The sequence below is a fragment of the Nelumbo nucifera genome, chromosome 7, assembly GCF_055504915.1.
Source record: "Nelumbo nucifera cultivar China Antique chromosome 7, China Antique-T2T, whole genome shotgun sequence".
In the NCBI taxonomy this organism is placed as follows: Eukaryota; Viridiplantae; Streptophyta; class Magnoliopsida; order Proteales; family Nelumbonaceae; genus Nelumbo; species Nelumbo nucifera.
This window is the reverse complement of record NC_142655.1, coordinates 23696549-23721330: the sequence shown is the minus strand read 5'-3', so window position 1 is coordinate 23721330 and position 24782 is coordinate 23696549. Positions and strand designations below refer to the sequence as shown.

The 24782-nt window shown below is 41.2% G+C and overlaps 1 protein-coding gene across 3 annotated transcripts in view; it reads right to left on the bottom strand.

Annotated features, from left to right (window-relative positions):
* The window catches only part of LOC104593695 (uncharacterized), a 33479-nt gene extending 9442 nt beyond the window's left edge, over positions 1–24037 (bottom strand). For all 3 annotated transcript variants that reach the window (XR_016078381.1, XM_088891117.1, XM_088891118.1), the window contains exons 1-4: positions 23678–24037; positions 20806–20893; positions 14579–14670; positions 14307–14425 (exon numbers count right to left, since the gene is read on the bottom strand). Coding sequence is in view for 2 of the 3 variants with exons in the window: in XM_088891117.1 (XP_088747243.1) it covers positions 14307–14425; positions 14579–14670; positions 20806–20893; positions 23678–23967 (589 nt within the window). In the remaining variant the exon portion in view is untranslated. The remainder of the gene's footprint in view (positions 1–14306; positions 14426–14578; positions 14671–20805; positions 20894–23677) is intronic.
* Between the last annotated feature and the right edge of the window lie 745 nt (positions 24038–24782).

Below are 24782 nucleotides of genomic sequence, written 5' to 3'. Positions count from 1 at the left end.
CAGTCGGATGTAGATGGGGTATTCACAGTGAAGTATAAGGTTGATGGCAAGATAGAGAGGTACAAGGCAAGATTGGTAGCAAAAGGGTATACGCAGCCCTATGGTGTTGATTATCTGGAAACCTTTGCACCAGTAGCTAAGATGAGTTCAGTTTGTATCCTTTTATCTCTAGTAGCCACCTATTCATGGCCCTTTTTCCAACTTGATGTCAAAAATGCCTTCCTCAATGGTGATTTACAGGAGGTATATATGGACATTTCAGCAAGCTTTTATAAAAATATTGGTAAAGGAAAGGTGCGCAAACTCAGAAAATCTTTGTATGGACTGAAACAATCACCTAGGGTTGGTTTGACAGGTTCAGAGGGGCACTCATCTGTTTTGGATACACACAGACACAGTCTAATCACACCCTCTTTGTGAAGAGGAGAGATGCTCTGGTGTCAATTCTGATTGTGTATGTGGATGATATAGTGGTGACATGAAATGATTTGGAGGAGATTGATGATCTCAAAAAATCATTGCAGCAAGAATTTGAGATCAAAGATATTGGTGAGCTCAAATACTTCTTGGGGATTGAAGTTGCAAGATCCAAGCATGGGATCTTCATTTCACAGAGAAAGTATGTACTTGACCTACTCGGGAGACTAAGAAGCTGGGGACCAAACCAACAGACACTCCTATTGATCCAAATCACAGAATTAATGGTGTGGATGGTGAGTTGGTAAAGGATGTGGGGAGATATCAAAGAATGGTGGGCCGACTGTTGTATTTGTGTATGACACGACCAGATATTTCTTATGTTGTCAATGTTATGAGTCAGTACATGCATGTACCTCGGGTTCAGCACTGGAAAGCTATTGAGAGAATACTTGCATATCTAAAAAAGCACCCTAGCAAAGGCATTATTTTCCCAAATCATGAGAATCTGAAGCTAGAATCCTATACAGATGCAGATTGGGCAGGATGCTTAGAAAACAGGATACATCAGGAGTGTGTACCTTTGTAGGTGGAAACTTGATCTCCTGGAAGAGTAAGAAGAAAGCGGTTGTGGCAAGGTCAAGTACAGAGGCTAAGTATAGATCTATGGCTCATGGTGTCTCATAACTTCTTTGGGTTAAATATCTTTTGAGTGAGATTGGGGTGAAAGCAAAGGAACCTATGATGTTATACTGTGACAATCAGGTTGCAATCAATATTGCCCACAATCCAATTCAGCATGATAGGACAAAACACATTGAAGTTGATAGACACTTTATAAGAGAAAGGGTAACAACCGGAGAAGTTTGTTTGCCCTATGTCTCTTCAGAGTTGCAGCCAGTTGATGTTCTCACTAAAGGGGTGGCAAAGAACAAGCTTGAACATGATCTATGCAAGTTGGGAATGTGTGACATTTACTCCCAACTTGAGGGGGAGTGTTGAAGATTAATCAGTTTTATGATGTTTTTCTGAGTAGATGTTTTATGTTAGTCGTTAGATAGGAGGTATGGACCACAGTAGTTATGTGAGTCCAAATTTTATTATGTTTTTGAGCGTTATATATGTTGTTTTATGTTTTTCCACCCTATAAGGGCATAGTTGTCTTTGTACTGTTCTATTATTTTTAGTATAAATAATAAGTAAAGGGGGCGGCCAGATTATTGCTCTCTCTTCTTTTCAACTTCTCTTCATGAAACTACTTTTCTTTCATATTTTTTAATTCAGCAGATTTCTACTCATGCAAAAAGGGGTAGGAGGCAAGGAGATCCATTGTCCCCATTCCTCTTTACCCTAGTAGCTAATGTTTCGAGTGCAATGATTTCGAGGGCTGATGCTAACAATTTGATAAGAGGTTGGAAGATTGGTAGGGAGGAGGTGGTGGTCACACACTTACAATTTACGGATGATATCATCCTGTTTTGTGATGGGGAGGAAGGGGAATTACAGAACTTAAAGAGACTAGTGCTTCAATTTGAAAGGAAGTCCAATCTTAAAGTGAACTGGGGAAAAAGTGGTGGCAGGGCACAATTTAGGGGGAGAGGAGGTGGATTCCCTAGCAAGGATTTTGGGGTGCGAAGTGGGGGTCTGGCCTTTACTATATTTGGGGCTACCACTAGGAGGGAACCCAATGGTTGAGAGTTTTTGATACCCTATGATTGAAAGATTTTCCAAGAGGTTAGCAAATCAAAAGAGGAATTACATCTCTTTTTTTTCGATAAATGAGAGTAGTTTTATTAATTCAAAAAATAGTAGTACATTCAGCCTAGGAAGAGGCACGAGGTGTTACCTCCCCCTAGGACTGAGTCATAAACACTAAACAAACACAAGCCTGAAACACAGTTACAAAGTGGCCCAAAACAGATCTCCCCTTGACACCCCTTGCTTGCTTGACACCCCTTGCTTGGCCAAAGAATCAGCCATTGCATTTGCTGATCTGCTGACCCACTGAAACCTGACTGACATATTCCTTGTCAGCCATTTAACTTTCTTTAACAGATCCCTGTAGCCCCAACAAGTTGTCTCTAGACTTGTCAACCAGCCTACTACTACCTTGGAATCCCCTTCTACTATCAAATTATTCACTCCAAGTTGACTGGCCATCTGTATACCTTGTACCGCTGCTGGTATATCTGCCCTTATAGAATCACCACCACCCACTGGTCCTAAAAATAAAGACAACATGTTGCTATCTTTGTCTCTCAGAATCCCTCCTATTCCAGATGGCCCTGGGTTACCTTGGCAGCTACCATCAAAATTCAGTTTTACCACTCCATCCGGTGGGGATTCCCATTCAGCTTGTGATTTGTTCTTTGTGGAGACTGTAGAAGCCACTGCTGCTCAGTTTCTCCTTAAGTCATCAAAAGAGTAATCTGCCAACAAGTGTGAAGATTTTAGCTACGAGACTGTCCTTGTCATTATGCATTCCTTAATTTCAACAAAACTTCTTTCCTTTTCTTGAAATATTCTAGCATTTCTCTCCTCCCATAAAGTCCACAAGGTAGCGGCTCTGATACATTTCCACATTAGCTTCCCTATTTTTGTCAATCTCCCAAAGGCAGACGAAATGAACAGCAGCTTTACTTTGGAGGGCAAGTTCCACCTGCACCCAAATAGTGCAACAACCCAGTTCCAAATATTGGTGCCAAAAGAGCACGATATCAGTAAATGGTTACAGTCCTCACCCTTCACTTTACACAAGAAGCACCAATTTGGGGACAAACACAAGTAAGGTTTCTTCTTTTGCAAGTTTTCCACCGTAATGATCTTACCCAAGTAGGCTACCCAACAGAACACTGCTATTTTAGGAGGAATTGGCCTTGACCAGACCTCTTTAACAGAGAACACCTGAGAGGAGGGATTGGAGCAGAGGGCTTTAAAGAAAGAAACACAAGTGAAGGAGCCAACCGAGGTTAGAGACCAAACCCTTTTGTCCAGGTTAGGGGGGTCTAGGCACACTGAGTCTAGAAGCAACAAGAGCTCTAAAACACAAATAAGTTCTTCATCCCTTAACCCTCTTCGAAACCCAAAATTCCAGTTTAAATCCAAAGGGCGAACCAGGGGGGAAAGAAACCATGAAATTGGTTTATTTTTTAAAGAGGGAGATGGAATAGAGAGAAGGAAAGCGGTCTTTTAGGGATTGAGTGCTCACCCAAATATCTTCCTGAAAAATAATGGAGTTTCCAGAACAAGCATCATACCTTACAAATCTGAGGAACTTTTTTTTTTATCAATAACACTTTCATTAATTCATCAATAGAAGATTTACAAAAGGAAGACAAACACACTTATCTTCCAAGAGCAACAAAGAACCTCAAGAAAAGGAAAAAAAAGAGAAAATAAAGAAAACACACTAAAGTTACAGCTTGGCCCAAAAAAGTGAATCCCTTTCTGCCCCTTGTTTAGCTAAACCGTCAGCTAGGGAATTAGCCGATCTTTTAACCCAACGTATCTTAACTTCTATCTCCCGCACCAGCCACCTGAACTTCCTCCTCTCATTATTGTACTTCCATAAGCCATTGTGATCTTTAAGCAACCACCCTATCACCACCTCTGAATCCCCTTCAATTAAGAGTTTCCTGATGTTCAACTCCTTAGCTTTTTGGACTCCTTCCATAACTGCAAAGATCTCAGCTCGAAGGGAGTCACCCACTCCAATTGGGCTTGAGAACATGGCAGAAATGACCCTACTTCCATCCCTAAAAACACCCCCAATCCCCGATTGTCCCGGATTTTCCCTGCTACACCCATCAAAGTTTAGTTTCACGAATCCACTAGGTGGAGGGGTCCAAGCCACACTCATTACTGACTTAGTTTGTGTGCAACTTGCAATTTCACCCCACTTCCTCAACATGTCATCCACAGTGTAATCTGTGAAAAGCTCCAAAGATTTCAGCCACTGTACCGCCCTAATATGAATGATAGCCCTCAGATCTGCTGCTCCTCTCTGAACTTCTGAGAATATCTTGGAGTTTCTTTCTTCCCAAAGTGTCCAACATACTGCAGCCCTTAGTTCTCTCCACATTGTCCTTCCCCTTTTTATTTGCACCTGAAAAAAGGGGAAAAAAGGCCTTGCAAGTCTGATGGGGGATTCCAACAACAACCAAATAAGGACAAAGCCCATTCCCAAATTGACCTCGCAAAATGGCAAGACACCAGTAGGTGAAAACCAGTCTCCCCATCTGCTTTACAAAGAACACACCACTGAGGTGACAAACAAGTATTGGGTCTCTTCTTTTGGAGTAAATCACCAGTGTTGATTCTTTCTAGATAGGCTTCCCAACAAAAACTACCAACCCTAGGAGGTATTGCTCTGCACCAAACCTCATCAACAGGAAAAGGAGGGAAGGTAGGACTGGTGGACTGACTTAAGACTTTGAAGAAAGAAGCACAAGTAAAAATGCCATTGGGAGAAGGTGTCCAAATTCTAGAGTCCACCCTAATGGGGTCTAAGACAACGTTATCAAGAATTGCAAAAATAGCCTTCCAAGGTGTTGTGAGCGAAACCCTTCGGGATACCTCTGCGTCCCAACTTGATTCAAAACAGCCATGGATACTCTTCACTACTTCATGCCACAACCTCTCCCTCTCTAAGGGCCACCTCCAAAGCCAGTTACCTAAAAGAGCTTCATTCTTACTCACCACATTCCCTAAGCCTAGGCCTCCTTCATTTTTGCTTCTACTCACCACCTCCCACCTAATCAAGTGATCTTTTTTCTTTTCCCCAGGTTCCCATAAGAAGTCCCTCATCAGTTTTTCCAACCTCTTTGCCTCCCTTTTAGGAATTCTAAAGACTGACAGGAAGTATAAAGGCAAGTTGGCTAGAGTTTCTTTAATCAAAGTAACTCTACCCCCTATGGAAATATAGTTTCTCTTCCAAGTTGTCAATCTTTTTTCGAACTTTTCCACCATCGGGTTCCAGAACCTACTTTCCTTTGGATTTGCGCCTAAGTGAAGTCCTAGGTAGGATAGAGGCCACTGAGACCAAGTGCAATCTAACGAGGCTGCTATAAACTCCCATCTCCTCTCTACTCAAATTTATTCCCACAACTTTCCTCAAAATTTATCTTCAAAGTTGAGGCCCTCTCAAAGTGAATTATAAAATCCTTCAGATTTCTTACCTCCATCAGATCACAACCTTCACAAAAGATTATTATGTCTGCAAATTGAAGATGGGTTACTGAAACTCTATCTCTAACTATTCTCCACCCTCTTAAAGATCTGGCCCTATCCGCTTCTGAGAGAAGTCTACTAAAAGCATCAGCAACTAAAGTGAATAGGAAAGGTGACATGGGGTCACCTTGTCTCACACCCCTGCTAGCTGGGAAGAAACCATTAACTACCTCATTGACTAGGAATTACATCTTTTAGGGGGTAGGATAACCTTAATCAAGTCAAACTTGGACAAACTACCAATTTATTTCCTATCTACCTTTGAGTACCAAGTAGAGAAGATAATGAGGGATTTCTTGTGGCAACCAGGGGATACTAAGAAGGATCACTTAGTGAAGTGGGAGGTGGTTTCTAGGAGTAGGGATGATGGAAGCCTTGGGTTAGGAAATATAAGATTAAGAAACACAGCTCTGCTGGGGAAATGGATTTGGAAACTACTAATGGAACATGACAGACTTTTGTCTAGAGTGATTGTTAGTATTCATGGATTGTTGGAAGATAACGATTGGGATGCAAGACTCAACCATAGAGCTTCTCGGTGTTCTCCTTGGAAAGCTATTCAAGGTATTTTGCCTCTTATGCTGGAAATAAAGTCTTGTTTTGGGAAGATGTTTGGGTTGGTAAAAACTCCCTTAGAGATAGATTTCCTTCTGTTTACTCCTTGTCTGAAAACAAAAGAAAAGTGATCTCTTCAGTGTTTGTTGATAACTCCTGGGATTTGGGCTTGAGAAGAGGTCTAAGGATTCTGAAATGGGGATGGTTGATGATTTGATCACTCAGTTAGGAGAAGTCTTTCTTGATCAGTCTTGTAGTGATAGCAGAATTTGGAAACCTTCCCCTTTTGGTTTTTTCAATTGCTCTTCTTTCTAAAACATTTTGCTTCAAACCTCTAACCTTGCAGGGAACTTTCCTTCAAAGGAGGTGTGGGGTGGCCCTGTACCCCCAAAAATTCAGGCCTTTTGTTGGGAAGTGGCACTCCAAAAAATAGTACCTTGAAATTATTGCAGAAAAAGAGGCCAAATATGTGCCTCTCCCCCCATGTTTGTAGTCTTCGTTTGGGTTCTAGTGAAACAATTTCACAGTTACTTATAGTAGAAGTTCAGGACTGTTATCAATCTTGAACCCTAATGGATTTTAGGATCGAAAATAAGAAGAAAGGTAAGAGGAAAGAAGAGGAAGAGGGAGGAGAAGCAGTAGAACACAAGAGTTGAAAGGAGGAGCAGAAGCTTCATGTTCTGTCGCCACCACTTTAATTAATATTTATAGGTTATGCTCATTACATGGAAAGGACAGATCTGCCCTTAGTCTTTACATAACAAATAGAGCAAAAAATAAGACTGAAGTAAATAACAACTGAAACAACTAAATGACCAATAGCTAACCCAAGGCAGACTAGAACATCTTCTACCCTATGAATACAGTGGGACCGTAGTTGTGGGGCCCACATCAGTGTTCTCTACACTCCCCCTCAAGTTGGGAATAAATGTTTATCATTCCCAACTTGGATAAATTTGCCTCTAGCTTCTTCCGTGGTACAGCTTTGGTGAGGATATCTGCCAGTTGCATGTTGGAGGTGATGTATGGAAGACACACTTCTTGTGATGAGACCCTCTCTCGTACAAAGTGTCGATCAACTTCAATATGTTTAGTCCTGTCATGCTGCACTGGGTTGTGTGCTATATTAATAGCCGCTTGATTATCACAATACAACATCAGGGGCTTCTCATACTCAATACCCAACTCCTCAAGTAGTGATCTCAGCCAAAGAATTTCAACCACTCCATTAGCCATTGACCTGTACTCGGCTTCAGCACTGGATCGAGAGACAACACTCTATTTCTTACTCCTCCAAGAGACTAGGTTACCTCCCACAATAGCACAATATCCAGAGGTAGACCTTCTGTCATCAACACTCCCAGCCTAATCGGCATCCGTATAGACTTCCACTTTCATGTGGTCATTGTTCTTGAACAGCATACCTCTACCCGGACATCTCTTCAAGTATGCTAGTATTCTTTCTATTGCTAGAAGGTGTGTGCTTCTAGGAGAATGCATGTACTGACTAACAACACTAACGGCATAACTGATATCTGGCCGGGTGAGGCATAGATACAAGAGCTTTCCCACTAACCGCTGGAACATAACTTTGTCTTCAAACAGCTCCCCACTCTCTGCACTAATCCTGTGGTTCTGTTCAATGGGTGTATCTACAGGTTTGACACCTAGCTTTCTAGTTTCAGCCAAGAGATCTAAAACATATTTCCTCTGAGAGACAAAGATCCCCTGTTTAGATCTAGCAACCTCAATACCCAAAAAATACCGTAGTGTACCCAGATCTTTCACCTCAAACTCTTGATGAAGGAGCTGTTTGAGGGACTCAATCTCATGGTTGTCATTTCCTGTCACCACAATATCATCAACATATACTGCAAGTAGTGTCAGTGACGATTCCACCCTCTTGATGAACAGTGTATGATCTGACTGGGCCTATACATAACCAAACTTCCCAAGGGCTAGTCTGAATCTGTCGAACCAAGCTCTAGGTGACTGCTTCAAACCATACAATGCCTTGTTGAGCCGACAAACCTTCTTACCTGCCTCTGTATCATAGAATCCAGGAGGCAACTGCATGTAAACCTCTTCCTACAAGTCCCCATTCAGGAAGGCATTCTTAACATCCATTTGGTACAAAGGTCAAGTGTAGCTTGCTGCAAGAGATAATAGAACCCGAATGGTGGTCATCTTGGTTACCGGGGCAAATGTCTCCAAGTAATCTATACCATAAGTCTGAGTGAACCCTTTTGCAACTAGCCGAACTTTGTAGCTCTCAATGGAACCATCCGCATTGTGCTTCACAGTAAATACCCACCTGCATCCAACTGGTTTCTTTCCTTTGGGCAAGTCAACTAACTCCCAGGTATTATTTTTCAATAGGGCATCCATTTCAACTTGCATTGCACCTCTCCACTTCGGGACTGATAGGGCTTCTTGCACTGTTCTTGGAATAGGGACATCAGAAACGGAGGTGAGATAGGACCTGTAGGAGGGAGATAGGCGATCATAGGACAAAAACTGGGAGATGCAGTGGGCTGTAGATGTCGTGCAATGCCTTTTTCCTTTACGGAGGGCAATGGGAAGGTCAAGGTCATCTGCAGAGGGTGAGGTAGCAACAATGGAAGGAGTCTCTGTGAGCCCTGGGACTGTAATATCTGGACTTGGAGCCACATAAGAGGTTGGAGCTGGTCGGGACTGTTGATGACCGGGATCAACCTGCCTGCATCGCCTGTGATAAACTCTCAACTCCCGATCCCTCTGACCACCCTCGCTACTGCAACCCTCATCACCAACTGGAATAGGTAAGGGAACAGCCCCAAAAGTATTAATCTTGTCCTCACTGCACTCCCCCTGAAGAAAAGGACCCAAATCTCCATGCTCACTACTCTCCCCTGAGGAGAGACCCGAAAATAGTAGGGTGTCTCCTCAAAGAAAGTGACAACCATGGATACAAACTTCTTCCCTGAGACAGGATCATAACAACAATAACCCTATTTAGTTTGTGCATAACCAAGAAAGATGCATTTGGAGGCCTTGGGTTCAAACTTGGAGTGATGGGGACCGAGAAGCTGAACAAAACAGGTACAACCAAATGTCTTGAGGGGAATAGTGAACAACTCCTCATTGGGGTATAGAAGGGAAAAATGAGGTTTCATATCAAGAACCCGAGAAGGAATCCGATTAATAAGATATACCGCCGTAAGGATAGCATCATCCTAGAAGCGAATAGGGACATTGGAGGTAAACATAATGCTTCTAGCCACCTCCAAGATGTGCCTATTCTTCCTTTCTGCAACCCCATTCTGCTGAGGTGTATGAGGGCAAGTGCTCTGGTGGATAACCCCATCATTAAGGAGGTACGATGCCAATGGCTTAGCAAAGTATTCCTTTGCATTATCATATCTAAGCACTTTGATCCTGACATCAAACTGGGTTAGGATCATTTGGTGTGAGTTTTGGGTCAGGACAGGCACCTCATCTCGTGAACGCATAAGATAAACCCAAGAAAACCGGGTGTGGTCATCAACAAATAACAAAAAATACCTGTACCCACCCATAGAAGGAATGTGATATGACCCCCAAACATCAGTATGCACAATATCAAAAGAACTGATACTCCTTTTATTACTCAATGAATAAGAGTTTCTACAATGTTTAGCAAACTCACAACTTTCACATTTCAACTGAGATGACTCAACAGACTCAAACAAAGTAGGAAACAGACTCTTCAAGGACCGAAGAGATAAATGACCCAATCGGTTAGACTCAACCTGAGAAACAAGCAACTTCTTATCCACTAACTCTTCCCGACGCGAACTCTCCCCGAGCAGATAGATCACATTCCTCTTACGGCCAGTCCCAATCACATTCTTCGTCTCCAGGTCTTGAAAAACACATCAGTCAGGAAAGAAAGTTACTGAGCAGTTCAAATGTTTGGTAATACTACTAACGGAAAGGAGGTTAGTATCTAGTTTAGGAACATGCAAGATAGAGGAGAAGGATATAGTATCAGACAGTTTGATGTCACCCTTGCCAGAAATAGGGACAAGAGAGCCATCAGCTATAGATACTTTATACCTACCAGAAGATAAGTAATAAGTAGTAAACAAAGAGGGCAAACTAGTCATATGGTCGGATGCACCTGAATCTATTACCCAACAAGATTCAGTAGTACCTGGAGCGGAGGCATGGTAGGCTGAGGCTCGAGAAACTGAGTGTGCAAAGGCCGATGTGGCCGGGGCTGACGATGACTGCGGTATCTGAGCTGAACTGCCAACTTCCTTCTCCAATTGTAGTAGAGCAGCCCGAACTGCAACTAAGGTCTCTAATGGTGTGCCTCTTGTGCCAGATGAGGATGCTGAATCAGTAGTCATAGCCACATGAGCATTACCCTTTTTATTTCTCAACTTTGCCGGGACCAAATGTGGATGCAGCTTCCAACATGTTTCTTTTGTGTGTTTAGGTTTCTTGCAATGCTCACACACCACATCCCTTTTATCTTCCTTCTTTCTTTCCCTCTCTGAATCACCCTCTGTTTTGGGTTTGACAGCTACCAAGGCAGGTGTAAGTGGCTGAGGTTGCATCATGTCTTTCCTCCTGGTCTCTTCACTATGCACTAAGGAGTATGCCTGAGAGAGGGTCACACTATCTCTGGTCAAAATCTGCTGCCTCACAATATCATATTATGAATTCAGTCCTGCTAGGAACTCAACCACTTTGTTTGTCTCGATGTGCTTTCTATGTATCTGAGCATCTTTGGGACTCTCCCACTCAAGAGTCTCTAAGTGATCAATCTCATGCCATAGGGACTTCAAGGTAGAGAAGTAGACCGACACCGGTTTCTCTCCTTGTTTAAGGGAATTCACCTCACATTTCAATTCATATGCTCTGGCAACATTAAGGGATTGGGAGTAAGTCTCTTTCATCACATTCCATATCTCCTTGGCTGTCTTTGCCCATAAGTAATTTCGGCTGATATGGGGCTGCATAGAATTACAGAGGCATGTCATAACCAAGTAGTTTTCTTGGACCCACTTGGTATACATAGGGTCTCCCTTGGAAGGTTCTGCCACATCTCCCAAGAGATACCCTACTTTGCCCCTTCCCCCAATAGCCATCATGGCTGATTGGGCCCATTCCAAATAGTTTGATCCATCAAACTTTACGGTTGTAATCTGAAAGCCTATCTCAGAACCACCACCATAACTGATGTTCCCAAAACTGCCTTCTGCCGGATTCTTAAACTCCATTTCGGTCAAGAACCAGAAGTCTCAAAATTAGGGTTACTACAGTCAAAACCAGCACTAGGATTACCAACCACAATCACAAAATCAGTATAGAACCAATCTGTAATCACAGTAGATGTGCATGAAACATGTATAAAAACTTATCTGAAATCAATAGCCACACACAACAGCAACAGTCCGAACTGTTTTCACCCCTTTAGAAATGTTCGAAACCCCAAAAGAAAACTAAAAAACAGTTTGAAGAACAATCTGAATTGCTGAAGCCAATTTGAGGTTTTAATCAGTCCTAAAAGCCGTACACTCCAGACAGTACCGTACGGATAAGGTTTGTATTAGGGTTAATATGAAACCCTAAAACTGATCAATGTTGAGGAGAACTATTAGGGTTTGCCGCAAGGATAAGATCACAAGGTTCAGTCCAATACTAGGGTTTGCCGCAGGGATAAGACAAAACCCTAGAGTGGTTCGGCCACCCTTGCTGGATAGGTCCAACCTATCTTCTCTGATATTACTTGTCTCAGAAAATAAAAGACTTACAATAGGATGCAGTTCGCTGCCTACCAAGGTTACCCGAACCCTAGCCTTCTCTGATTCTTCCTGATCACCAACTCGCTACAACTGTGGCACTTCTTCAAACAGCTGCTAATCCTCTAGAAATCTCCAGCCTTAGATGGTTCTCATGTGGTCGGTTGGACTAGACTCACATGAGAAACCCTAGCTTTGATACCAAGTAGAAGTTCAGGACAGTTATCAGTCTTGAACCCTAATGGATTTCAGGATCGAAAATAAGAAGAAAGGTAAGAGTAAAGAAGAGGAAGATGGAGGAGAAGCAGTAGAACGCAAGAGTTGAAAAGAGGAGCAGAAGCTTCATGTTCTGTCGCCGCCACTTTAATTAATATTTATAGGTTATGCTCATTACATGGAAAGGACAGATCTGCCCTTAGTCTTTACATAACAAATAGAGCAAAAAATAAGACTGAAATAAATAACAACTAAATGACCAATTGCTAACCCTAGGCAGACTAGAACATCTTCTACCCTATGGACACAGTGGGACCGTAGCTGTGGGGCCCACATCAGTGTTCTCTACACTAATCTCATGTCCCTTTGTGTTCTTTAATTGGTCTTGGTTCTCTTCTCTCTTTGACTGCAGGTGGACTCCCCCCCCCAAACGTGGTGAACCTCTTTGATCTTAGCTTTTTGCAGGCAACAAAAGGTTTGTGGAAGGATTATGTGGAGAGCCACTAGAGCTGCTGTATTGTGGTCAATCTGGGAGGAAAGAAACAATAGGATCTTCAAAGGTAGTTGTAGATCCAAGGAAGAGGTTGTGGAATGAGTAACTACTAAGGTTATCCATTGGTTGAAATCCTGTGATCTTCTTAAGGATTTCTCAGCTGAAGACATTTATAGAAGTTGGGGCACTGTGGCAACTACTACTACTTCCAAAGCTATGATACAGAAAGTTTGGTCTCCATCGGCGCAACAAAGGGTAAAACTGAACTTTGATGAAAGCTCTATAGGTAATCTGGGCCCATCTGGTATAGGTGTTTTCAGAGATAATGAAGGCAAGACAATGGCTCTGTATTCAAGTCCAGTAGGAGTTGGAGATTCCTTAAGAGCGGAAATCTTAGCACTACATCAAGGTGTAAAACTGGCCAAACAATTGGAGCTACAGCAGATTGACAGCTGATAAGGGTGGATGCAATCAGGGCAGCTGGGAATTTGGCAGTATAGACAGATGATAAGGGAAATGCTTAGCATAACAAGGGAGGTGGGTGTTTGTTTCAAGTGGATAAGGAGATCAGCGAATGGTTTTGCTGACGCCCTAGAAAAACAAGGGACTGTGAGGGAGATACTTTATTGGGCAGTGCTGTAATGTTTGATGTTTATTGGAACAACCTTTTCTAATAAGGGTTGACTTCTATGTTTCAGTTTAATTTATCTCTAATGAAAGTTATCATTTCTGATAAAAAAAAAGATAGTGTGACATTACGACAAAAAAAAATCCTACTTTTCCCACTGTATGGAGATTATTTTCACCGTCTTGCTAACAAATATTTGTTCTGTTCTCAAAAACTTTAACCACTTGGAAGAGGTCAAGACTAATTAATATAGTTAACCGCATTGGTACTGTTGTCGATAATAAATATGCATCCTTCATTTGAAGCAGCAACGTAGAATACTAGTAGAACGGAATAAGTCACTCTTTAATTCTTACAAGATGTAAAGATTTTTTTGCGTTATCACATAGTACACATTAGCAAGGACTCAGGTGGGGACAGAGGGTGCATATGAGACCAATTGGCCATACCATGGAGAGCCTGCAGTTCCATGGATTTGATCTTGGACCTCCTATTTTGGAGTGACACTGAGTGATCATCACAATTACTGGGTTGTTGGCCTTAAAAGATGAAAGTTAATGTTATCGACATACAATTTCCTTGAAAAAGGAATGAAAATATTGCTAGATTATGAATCTTAGCTTATGGTTATATAATATGAGCCTTCAAAAATAAAATAAAAAATAAAAATACTAAATAGCGTAAAAGTAACAGAACCCTAAATATTGTTCTAGGGTAAAATATAGAATCAAATATCATATCCATCTGATGATGTACCTATCCACATACATGTTTATTATGTATGGATATAGATATAAATGCACGCTTTTAATGAAGAAGGTAAAGTATTAATTTGCATTCAATTGAAATAACAAATCATAGAGACATCAGCACCCATGTACAGCAGGGGACTGTACAATGGGAATATGCAGAAAAGTTAAAATAGCATGCCTTGTATCTTCCTAGTCACCATATCTTCCAAATCTAGATATGGATATACATGCAACAAACAACTTACCTAGATCTAAAACCTTTAGACCCACATATGGAATAAGGGGCTTTGGTATTATGATAGTTGTATGTCCAGCATATGCCATCAACAGAGGAAGTGCTGCAAATGAAGGCAATAGCAATTTTCTGTTCTACAAAATAAAATAAAAGAACATAAGGATCTGTTTATAAGTTTAATTCAGGAAGTTTTGCAGCAAATGGAGCAACTGTTTGGTCTGAAAAGGAAAGTTTGTTTGTCAAGAAAATAAAAAGAAAACTAAGGGCAATACAAGAACTCACACTCTCCAAGGAACGTCAAGAACATCATCTACAAATCCAAGCAGAGTCATGAAACAGATACACGCTAAGGCTGCATTGTACTCAACAAGCCACTGCATAAAAAAACTTAACTTAATCAAACATTATCTTTCAACAATTAGAAACATACAATAATATAATATTGAGTAAATTACAGATTACCACCCAGTACGTTGGGCGTAGTGACACTTAGCCCCACATCCCTATTTTTGAGAACCCACATCCCTTTATTTCTCACATCATCCCATCAAACAAACACAGGATTCAAGGAATCTAACTCAAATATTCCCTATTTCTCATCCACGTCGCAGCAACCAAACAGGTAAGACATGAGTAAATGGTGGGTAGACTCTCCATTAGCAAAACAAAATAAGCATACATGTGGAGAAAGGCCCCAATCAGGTCTCCTCCTTCAGAGGTTTTCACAGGGACTAATCTTCAAATAGAAAGCTTCCAAAACATCTAACTTTAAGGGCACTGGCAGACACCAAATCTTTTTCATGGGGAACGGTTGCAAAGGAATAGGATGAGAAGCAATGGCTTGGGAAAATAAGCACAAGAAAATAAGAGCTAAATCATCTTGTGCAAGAGTCATTGAGCCAAGAGAAGAAAAGTCAAAGAATGCCTTGTCTAGAGAACTAATAAGAGCTAAATCCCAATTGAATCTACAAGGAGAGGGAGAAGCAAAGTTACTGTAGAGAACACTGATGTGGGCCCCAGGGCTGTGGGCCCCACTGTGTTCGTATGACAGCATGTGTAACCTTTGTTAGTCATGTCAATGTTAGTTGGTAGTTATCTTAGACAGCTTGTTATTTCAGTTTGTTATTTATTTCAGTCTTTTATTTGTTTTCTTTGCCATGTAAGTATTAAGGGCAGTTCTGTCCTTTCCTACATTTAGTGAACATAACCTATAAATATTAAGAGAGTGGCGGCGGCATACTCATTCAATCTGTCCCTCCTTTCAAAACCCTTGTGCACTTCTGCTTCTTCTCCTTTCTTCTTCCTCTTCCTTCTATTTTTCTCAATCCGAAATCAGTTGGGATTCAAGACTGATTGTAATCTTGATCCACTACTTGGTATCAGAGCCTATCTAGGGTTTCTCATGTGAGTCTAGTCCAGCCGGCCACATGAGAACTATCTAGGGCTGGAAGCTTACAAAGGACTGTTCGTTGGCTGATTCTTGGAGGTTACCAAAAAAGTTTATAAGCTGTTCGAAGACTTGTCACGGCTTGCAGAGTGTTTTGGTAATCAGGAAGAACCAGAGGAGGTTAGGGTTCAGGCCTCGATTGAAGGTAGCGATCAGAATTCTCTGGGTAAGTCTTTATTTTTCCCTTGAGATTGCTGTCAGTCAAGATAGGTTGGACCTATCTAGGAGCGGCCAAACCCTCCTATTTTCTCTTAGAGGTGATCAGTTTTTTTAGGGTTTGTCATTAACCCTACGGCTAGACTTGACTGTGAATTCTCTTGGAAAGTGTGGCTGAGCACTGTTTATGTTCTCACAAGGGTCTTCCTAACCCTACGATTGAAACCCTAATTCTGCTTCAGCTCTACAGAGTGCTTTCTAAGTGAGTTTCAGACCTGGTTTTGGCTTCCGAGCCTGTTTTGAGAGTGAGAACTGTTATCAGACTGCATATATTCTGATTGCCGATTGGTTTCAGATCAGATCTGAACTGATTTCATACAGTTTTCTGATTGTGATTGATTGCTTCAGTGCTGTTTTCTAGTGTCGAAACCCTAATAGTTCTTAACTACTGATTCTTGACCAAGAATGGAGTTCAAAAATCGGGGAGAATGTGTGTTTGGGAACAAGAGTTCTGGTAGTATGTCTGAGACTGCATTTCAGATTACAACTGTGAGATTTGATGGATCAATTACTTGGAATGGGCCCAATCAGCCATGATGGCTATTGGGGGAAGGGGAAAACTTGCTATCTATTGGGAGATGTGAAAGAGCCTTCCAAGGAGGACCCAATGTATGCCAAGTGGGTTCAGGAGAATTACTTGGTTATGAAATGGCTGTGCAACTCGATGCAGCCACATATCAGCCGAAATTACTTGTGGGCAAAGACAGCCAAGGAGATATGGGATGTCATTAAAGACACCTACTCCCTACCCCTTAATGTTGCTAGGGCCTATGAACTAAAGTGTGAAGTGAATAACCTTAAACAAGGAGAGAAACCAGTCTCTGTGTATTTCTCTACACTGAAATCACTATGGCATGAAATTGACCATCTGGAGACTCTTGAGTGGGAAAGTCCAAAAGATGCACAGACCCATAAAAAGCAAGTCGAGACCAATAGGGTGTTTGAATTTCTGACTGGCCTGAATTCAAATTATGACATTGTGAGACTGCAGATAACTGACAAGAGACAGTGTGACCCTTTCTCAAGCATACTCCTAGTGCATAGTGAAGAGACCAAGAGGAAGGTTATGATGCAACATCAGCCCTTTCCCCCAGCCCTAGCAGCAGTTAAACCTAAGTCTGGGGGTGATATAGAAAGAGACATGAAGAAGGAAGACAAACGAGATCTGGTATGTGAAAATTGCAAGAAACCCAAGCATACGAAAGATACATGTTGGAAGCTCCACCCTCATTTAGTCCCAGCAAAACTGAGGAATAAAAGGGGTAATGCTCATATGGCCGTGAATACTGATTCTGCATCCTCGTCAGGCACAAAAGGCACACCCCTAGATACCTTAGATGTTGTTTGGGCTGCCCTGATACAGTTGGAAAAGGAGGTTGGGAATTCGGCCCAGTCTTCTCAGTCACCATCAGCCTCTACCACATCTGCATTTGCTCATTCAGGTACCCGGGCCTCAGCCTACCATGCTTCAGCTCCAAGTAATACTGAACACTGTTAGGTAATAGACTTAGGTGCATCTGACCATATGACTAGCTTGCCATCATTGTTCACTACTTATCACTTGTCTTCTGGTAGAGATAAAGTATCCATTGTTGATGGCTCTCTTGTTCCCATTTCTGGCAAGGGTGACATCAATTTATCTGATACTATCTCTTTTTCCTCTGTCTTGCATGTTCCTAAACTTGATACTAATCTGTTTTGAGTCAGTAGTATTACCAAACATCGAAATTGTTCAGTAACCTTTTTCCCTGACCGATGTGTTTTTCAGGACTTGGAGACGAGGAAGGTGATTGGGACTGGCCGTGAGACGAATGGGATCTACCTGCTTCGAGAGAGTCCTCAATGGAAAGAGCCAGTGGATAAGAAGTCTTTTGTTTCTCAGTGTGTGAGTCCGATTATGCTTTGGCATAATTGATTAAGTCATTTATCTTTTCGGTCTTTGAAGAGTCTGTTTCCTACTTTATTTGAGTCTGTTGAGATGTCAAATTTGAGATGTGAGAGTTGTGAGCTTGCCAAACATTGTAGAACATCTTATTCCTTGAGTAATAAAAGAAGTAATAATTCTTTTGATATTGTGCATATCGATGTTTGGGGGCCATATCACCTTCCTTCTATGGGTGGGTACAAGTATTTTCTGTTGTTTGTTGATGACCATACCCGTTTTTCTTGGGTCTACCTTATGCGTTCTCGAGATGAGGTTCCCGCTCTGACCCAAAGCTTTCATCATATGATTTTAACCCAGTTTGGGGTCAAAATCAAAGTCCTCAGATCTGATAATGCAAAAGAATACTTTGCTAAGCCAATGGCTAGAAGCATTATGTTTACCTCCGATGTGCCTATCCGTTTCTAGGGTGATGCTATCCTCACGGCAGTGTATCTCATTAATCGGGTTCCTTCACGAGTTCTTGATATGAAGCCTCCGTTTACCCTTCTATACCCAAACGAGGAGTTATTTACTGTTCCTCTTAAAACCTTTGGGTGCACCTGTTTTGTTCAGCTTCTTGGACCTCATCATTCCAAATTTGACCCTAGGGCCTCCAAATGCATTTTCCTCGGTTATGCACAAACTCAAAAGGGTTATTGCTGCTATGATCCTGTTTCAGGGAGGAGATTTGTCTCGATGGATGTCACCTTCTTTGAGGAGGCACCCTATTATCCTCGGGTTTCTCCTCAAAGGGAGAGTAGTGAGAATGCGAATTTGGGTCTTTTTCCTCAGGGGGAGTGCAGTGAGAGTAAGGTTAACTCAACTAAGGTTGTTCCTTTACCCATTCCATTGAGTGATGAAGGCTATACTGGTGAGGGGTGTCAAAGGAATCAGGAGTTGAAAGTCTATCACAAACGATGCAGGCAAGTTGATCTCGGTACTATAGTCCCAAGGCCCACTGATATACCTTCCACTGTTGCTACTTCCCCTCCTTTTTCGGATGACCTTGACCTCCCTATTGTGGTCCATAAAGGGAAACGACGCTGCACCACATCCACAGCTCACTGCATTTCCCAGTTTCTATCCTATGATCGCCTGTCTCCCTCTTATAGGTCTTATCTCACTTCCAATGCTGATATCCCTATCCCCAGAACAGTGCAAGAAGCCTTATCAGTTCCAGAGTGGAAAGATGCAATGAAAGTTGAAATGGATGCTCTTTTGAAAAATAATACTTGGGAGCTAGTTCACCTACCCAAAGGAAAGAAACCAGTTGGATGTACATGGGTATTCACTGTGAAATATAATGTTGATGGCTCCATTGAAAGGTACAAAGCCCGGTTGGTTGCAAAAGGGTTCACTCAGACTTATGGTATAGACTACTTGGAGACTTTTGACCCAGTAGCCAAGATGACCACTATTCGAGTTCTATTAGCCCTTGCAGCAAGTTATTCTTGGCCCTTGTTTCAGATGGACGTTAAAAATGCTTTTCTGAATGGAGACTTACAGGAAGAGGTCTACATGTAGTTGCCCCTGGATTCTATGATACAAAGACAGGTAAGAAGGTTTGCCGACTGAATAAGGCATTGTATGGATTAAAGCAGTCCCCTAGAGCTTGGTTTGATAGATTTAGACTAGCCCTTAGAAAATTCGGTTATGTACAGGCCTAGTCAGATCGTACACTGTTCAATAAAAGTGTGGACTCTTCTTTGACCCTGCTTGCTGTATATGTGGATGATATTGTAGTGAAATGGAATAATAGTAGTGAGATTAAGTCCCTCAAACAGCTCCTTCATCAAGAGTTTGAGGTGAAAGATCTTGGTGCACTGCGATATTTTTTGGGTATTGAGGTTGCTAGATCTAAACAGGGGATCTTTATCTCTCAAATGAAATATGTTCTAGATCTGTTGAAGACAAAATTATGTTCCAATGGTTGGTTGGAAAGCTCCTATATCTCTGCCTCACTCGGCCAGATATCAGTTATGCAGTCAGTGTTGTCAACCAGTACATGCATTCCCCTAGAACTACTCATTTTCTTGCAGCAGAGAGAATATTAGCATACTTGAAGAGATGCCCAGGTAGAGGTATACTGTTCAAGAACAATAATCACATGAAGGTGGAGCTCTATACAGATGCTGATTGGGCTGGGAGTGCTGATGACAGAAGGTCTACCTCTAGATATTGTGCCCTTGTGGGAGGTAACCTTGTCTCTTAGAGGAGTAAGAAACAAAGTGTTGTTTCCCGCTCTAGTGCCGAAGCTAAATACAGGTCAATGGCTAACGGAGTCGCTGAAATCCTATGGCTGAAATCACTACTTGAAGAGTTGGGTATTGATTATGAGAAGCCCTTAATGTTGTATTGTGATAATCAGGCGGCTATTAATATAGCTCACAATCCGGTGCAGCATGACAGAACTAAGCATATCAAAGTTGATCGACATTTTGTCAGAGAGAGGGTCTCATCACAGGAAGTGTGTCTCCCGTATATCACCTCCAACATGCAGCTCGCAGATCTTCTCACCAAGGCTGTATCGAGGAAGAAGTTAGAGGCAGACCTATTCAAGTTGGGAATGACAAATATCTATTCCCAACTTGAGGGGGAGTGTAGAGAACACTGATGTGGGCTCCATGGCTGTGGTCCCCACTGTGTTCGTATGACAGCATATGTAACCTTTGTTAGTCATGTCAGTGTTAGTTGGTAGTTATCTTAGACAGCTTGTTATTTCAGTTTGTTATTTATTTCAGTTTTTTATTTGTTTTATTTGCCATGTAAGTATTAAGGGCAGTCTTCAACCATGGCCCTTCCCATAGTCAAACAATTTATGGTTGAAAGTTAATGAAAATTTAAGTTGAACTATGCCATCAAAATAAACCATGAGAAACCAACTTTTAAAATATAAAACAAGAATAAACATTTCTTACTCACAATGGAATCTGAGGTGAAGTTAAAATACTGAAACAATATTGCCAAGACCAAGTACACAATCCCAACAACAATACCCAGTGATTCAGGCCTGCAGAATTACATAAATATAATCATACAAAAAGTTCAGGCCTGCAGAATTACATAAATGTAATCATAAAAAAAGTTTGATTGGTTGAAAAACAAATAAGAAATTAATCACCTCAACTTAACAAAGCCTCATCCCAAGGTATACAGAGATACTAGCAGCGGTACAAGGTATACAGATGGCCAGTCAACTTGGAGTGAATAATTTGATAGTAGAAGGGGATTCCAAGGTAGTAGTGGGCTGGATGACAAGTCCAGAGACAGCTTGTTGGGGCTACAGGGATCTGTTAAAGAAAGTTAAATGGCTGACAAGGAATATGTCAGTCAGGTTTCAGTGGGTCAGCAGATCAGCAAATGCAATGGCTGATTCTTTGGCCAAGCAAGGGGTGTCAAGGGGAGATCTGTTTTGGGCCACTTTGTAACTGTGTTTCAGGCTTGTGTTTGTTTAGTGTTTATGACTCAGTCCTAGGGGGAGGTAACAACTCGTGCCTCTTCCTAGGCTGAATGTACTATTATTTTTTGAATTAATAAAACTACTCTCATTTATCAAAAAAAAAACAAAGCCTCATCCCAATTGGGATGAGCCACATGGATCCTGTTTTGCTGTTTCACTCTATCAAAGGCCATATCCATAAGGACCTTATTGGGGTGAAAATAGACTAACAAGAACTAATGGATAGTGTAACATAAAGAGGCCAGGACTAAGTGGATATTTGAAAGCAATAGCAACTATGAAAGTTCTTCAGTTGTTAATGGAATGTAGCAATTTACTCTGAAACAATCCTAGAAGTTGAATTTATCTACTTCAAGCCCCCATAGTCAAATGTGTTTGCATACAAACAAGCACTAAAAAAATCAACACAGTAAGTACTTTTAAGTATATTTCTCCACACCCATGCAAATGGATCCAACAGAAATTACCAGTTAAATTATAATATGTTGTAAAAGTTTATCTCATAAACAATTCAGATAGATGATTGACCTACAGAAAAACAAGACATCAATGATACCATTGTAAATTTATGATATGTTAGTGCGTGCATGTATAGACTGTAAATTTATGATGATTGACCTACAGAAAAACAAGACATCAATGATACCATTGTAAATTTATGATATGTTAGTGCGTGCATGTATAGACTGTTAACCAAGAATGAATGTATTCCAAGACAAAGGGTAAAGGGTAACCAATAACCCCAAAGTGACATGGAAACCTATACAGAAAATGAAGCATCACTTTAAATAAAAAATTCAGCCCCTGTGCTTGTAACTTGGAGCACCAATAAAAAACAGTCCATCTCACCCCTACTGACAAGGTTGTCAATGTTCATAAGGCATATCTTTAAAGCTACACTTATAAAATTCTAGGGTTTACCTCTCAGTGCAAGCTACACTTCTTAAATAATCTGGAACCCACTCATTGAGCACTGTGGACACAAATTAACAAGATGGAAGAAGTATCATTTGTCCAAACAAGGTAAAGTCACCTTTGTGAAAAGCACTTTATCTAATTTCCCAGTCTACTACTTATCCTTCTATAATCTGGCTTCAGCATTTGGAAATAAAATAAAACAGGACTTCTTATTGGACAGATCAAATGATTAGAAGTACCACCTGGTTGCATGGTCTCAAATGTGTACTGTCAAGAACAAAGGTAGAGTAGGTCTACAGCCATTCCACCTTATGAAAAGGAGCTTGTCAGGTAAGTCTGTATGACATTATGGGGAAGATAAGGATGAGCTATGGAAACGGGTGAACAGAAGTAAAAAGTGCCCAATCAAAAATGGCTCGAGAGACCCCATCTGGAACATAGAACAAGTGATTCCAGCATGTGGAAGGGCATCATGAACATGAAGATAAGGGAGGACTTCACCAAGTTTATAGCTTTCAAACTGAAGGGAAACATATCTTGTTAGTTTATCCACAGCTACCTAACCCCAAATCTCTCCAAAAACATCTAAATTATAAATCCCAAATACAGTTGTTCTCTATTAACCCCCCCCCACCAACTTAGCTAGGGAATCTGCCACACCAATTGTCACCCTATGTGTCCACACCCATGCCATTCCTATTTCCCTAGCAAGTTATCTAGTTTGTCTCATAGTTTGCAGGTACTGCCATGTGGAGAGATAAATATGTCCCTGAATACAGCCAAATTTCACTAAACGAAACTTTTATTCAACGATAAAGTTCCAATTTGAACTATTGTATTTATAGACTCAACATAAAGGTTCAAATTTCCCATTACAAACTCCAATTCCAACTTCAATCCCACTCAAAAAAAAAAAAACCTTGTTTAACACTAAAAAATAGACTCATCTCAAGTAGACCAAGTTGGAAACAGCTTGGGAGTGTAAAACCAAGTGATGTTGAAAATTTAATAGACTAAATAAGATTTCCTAAGACAAATCCCCATGGCCTAGCTGCAAAAATGGGCCATATCCAAAGGGCTTGTACTCCAATTTGAAGTTTTTCTTTTTCAATTTACAACAGATTCTACAACTCCAATGCACATTATCAAAACTTCCCCAACTTTCTACAACCACTCCTCATTTTTCATCAGTATCGCCAATTTTTCCATCGGTACCGGTTAGAATAGGAATCTCAAGTATGATCATCACTAAGTCAAAGCAACTAACATGATCCTTTAAACAATTACGGATCCAGTAAAGCATCACTAAACCATTTAGCTATTTCAACTAAAACAAATTGAACGGGAAAAAACAACACAACAAAAAAAGAACAACCTACACACTTCATGAATCAAAAGAACAGTTGGAGAACTTACACTTTAATTGAACCTTGAGGAGTGCCCTTCTTATTGATGTCGTAGCCGAAAAGATTGCGCTTCAGCACGTACCTAGAGCCTACGGGAATGATTAAAAGGGTGACAATGAACCCCGCGAAACTCATAACAGAGTTGATGAGCATGGATTTCTTCAGTTCCTGGTCGATTTGATAATGATAGAAGATCAGGTAGAAGTATGCGGCATAAAAGACGACGGAAACATTCAAAATTTGCTTCAATTTCGTAGGAGCAACATGAGGATCGTCTGGATCTGGCGCCGGTCTAGCCATGATGGGATCTCTCTCACAGTCGGTCCGGCAGTCCCTCTACCTTGCTTTGTTTTTATTCGTTTTTATACAACTCTTGACTCCAAAATGTAACGGGATCTGCTCCAAAATACTCAAGACACGTCGTTTAACAAATCATGAGTCTCCACGTGGCCCAAAATAGAGGTATAAATCGGGCCGTACACGGCCCAGCACGGCACACACCCTGCGGGCCGTGCCAGGCCCGGCATGATGGTCCGTACCGTGTTAGGTCAGAGGTTTTAGGTCCATGGGCCGACATTGTACGGCATAACTGAGCGGGCCGACATGGCCCATATATATTATTTATTTATTTATATATATTTTTATATATATTTATACATTTTTATATATTATTATATAAATAATAATAATATATAGTATATGATATATTAATAAAATAAATCTTTTTTTTTATTTTATTATATTAATTTATTTAATTATTGTATATATAAGCAAATATATACACAAAATTCATATAAAATTAAAATTTTAAGTTTTTGTCAATTTTTTTTAAATAAATTACTTTGACACGATGCACAGCCCGACTTGGCCCAAGGCTCGGCCCACGGACCAGCCCAGCCCACGATACGGCACAGGCCTAGGCCATAGGCCGTGCCAAGCCAACCCCTAAAATTTTCACCAGGGAAAGCGACATTGACCCACGGGCCGGCATGACACGGCCTGCACAAACTGCAGGCCCCACATTACACCTCTAGCCCAAAATGCTTAATTTTGTGTTAATTTTTGTGCAGTGTATGCTTGGCGATTAGACTACATAACACACCTATCAGGTGAAG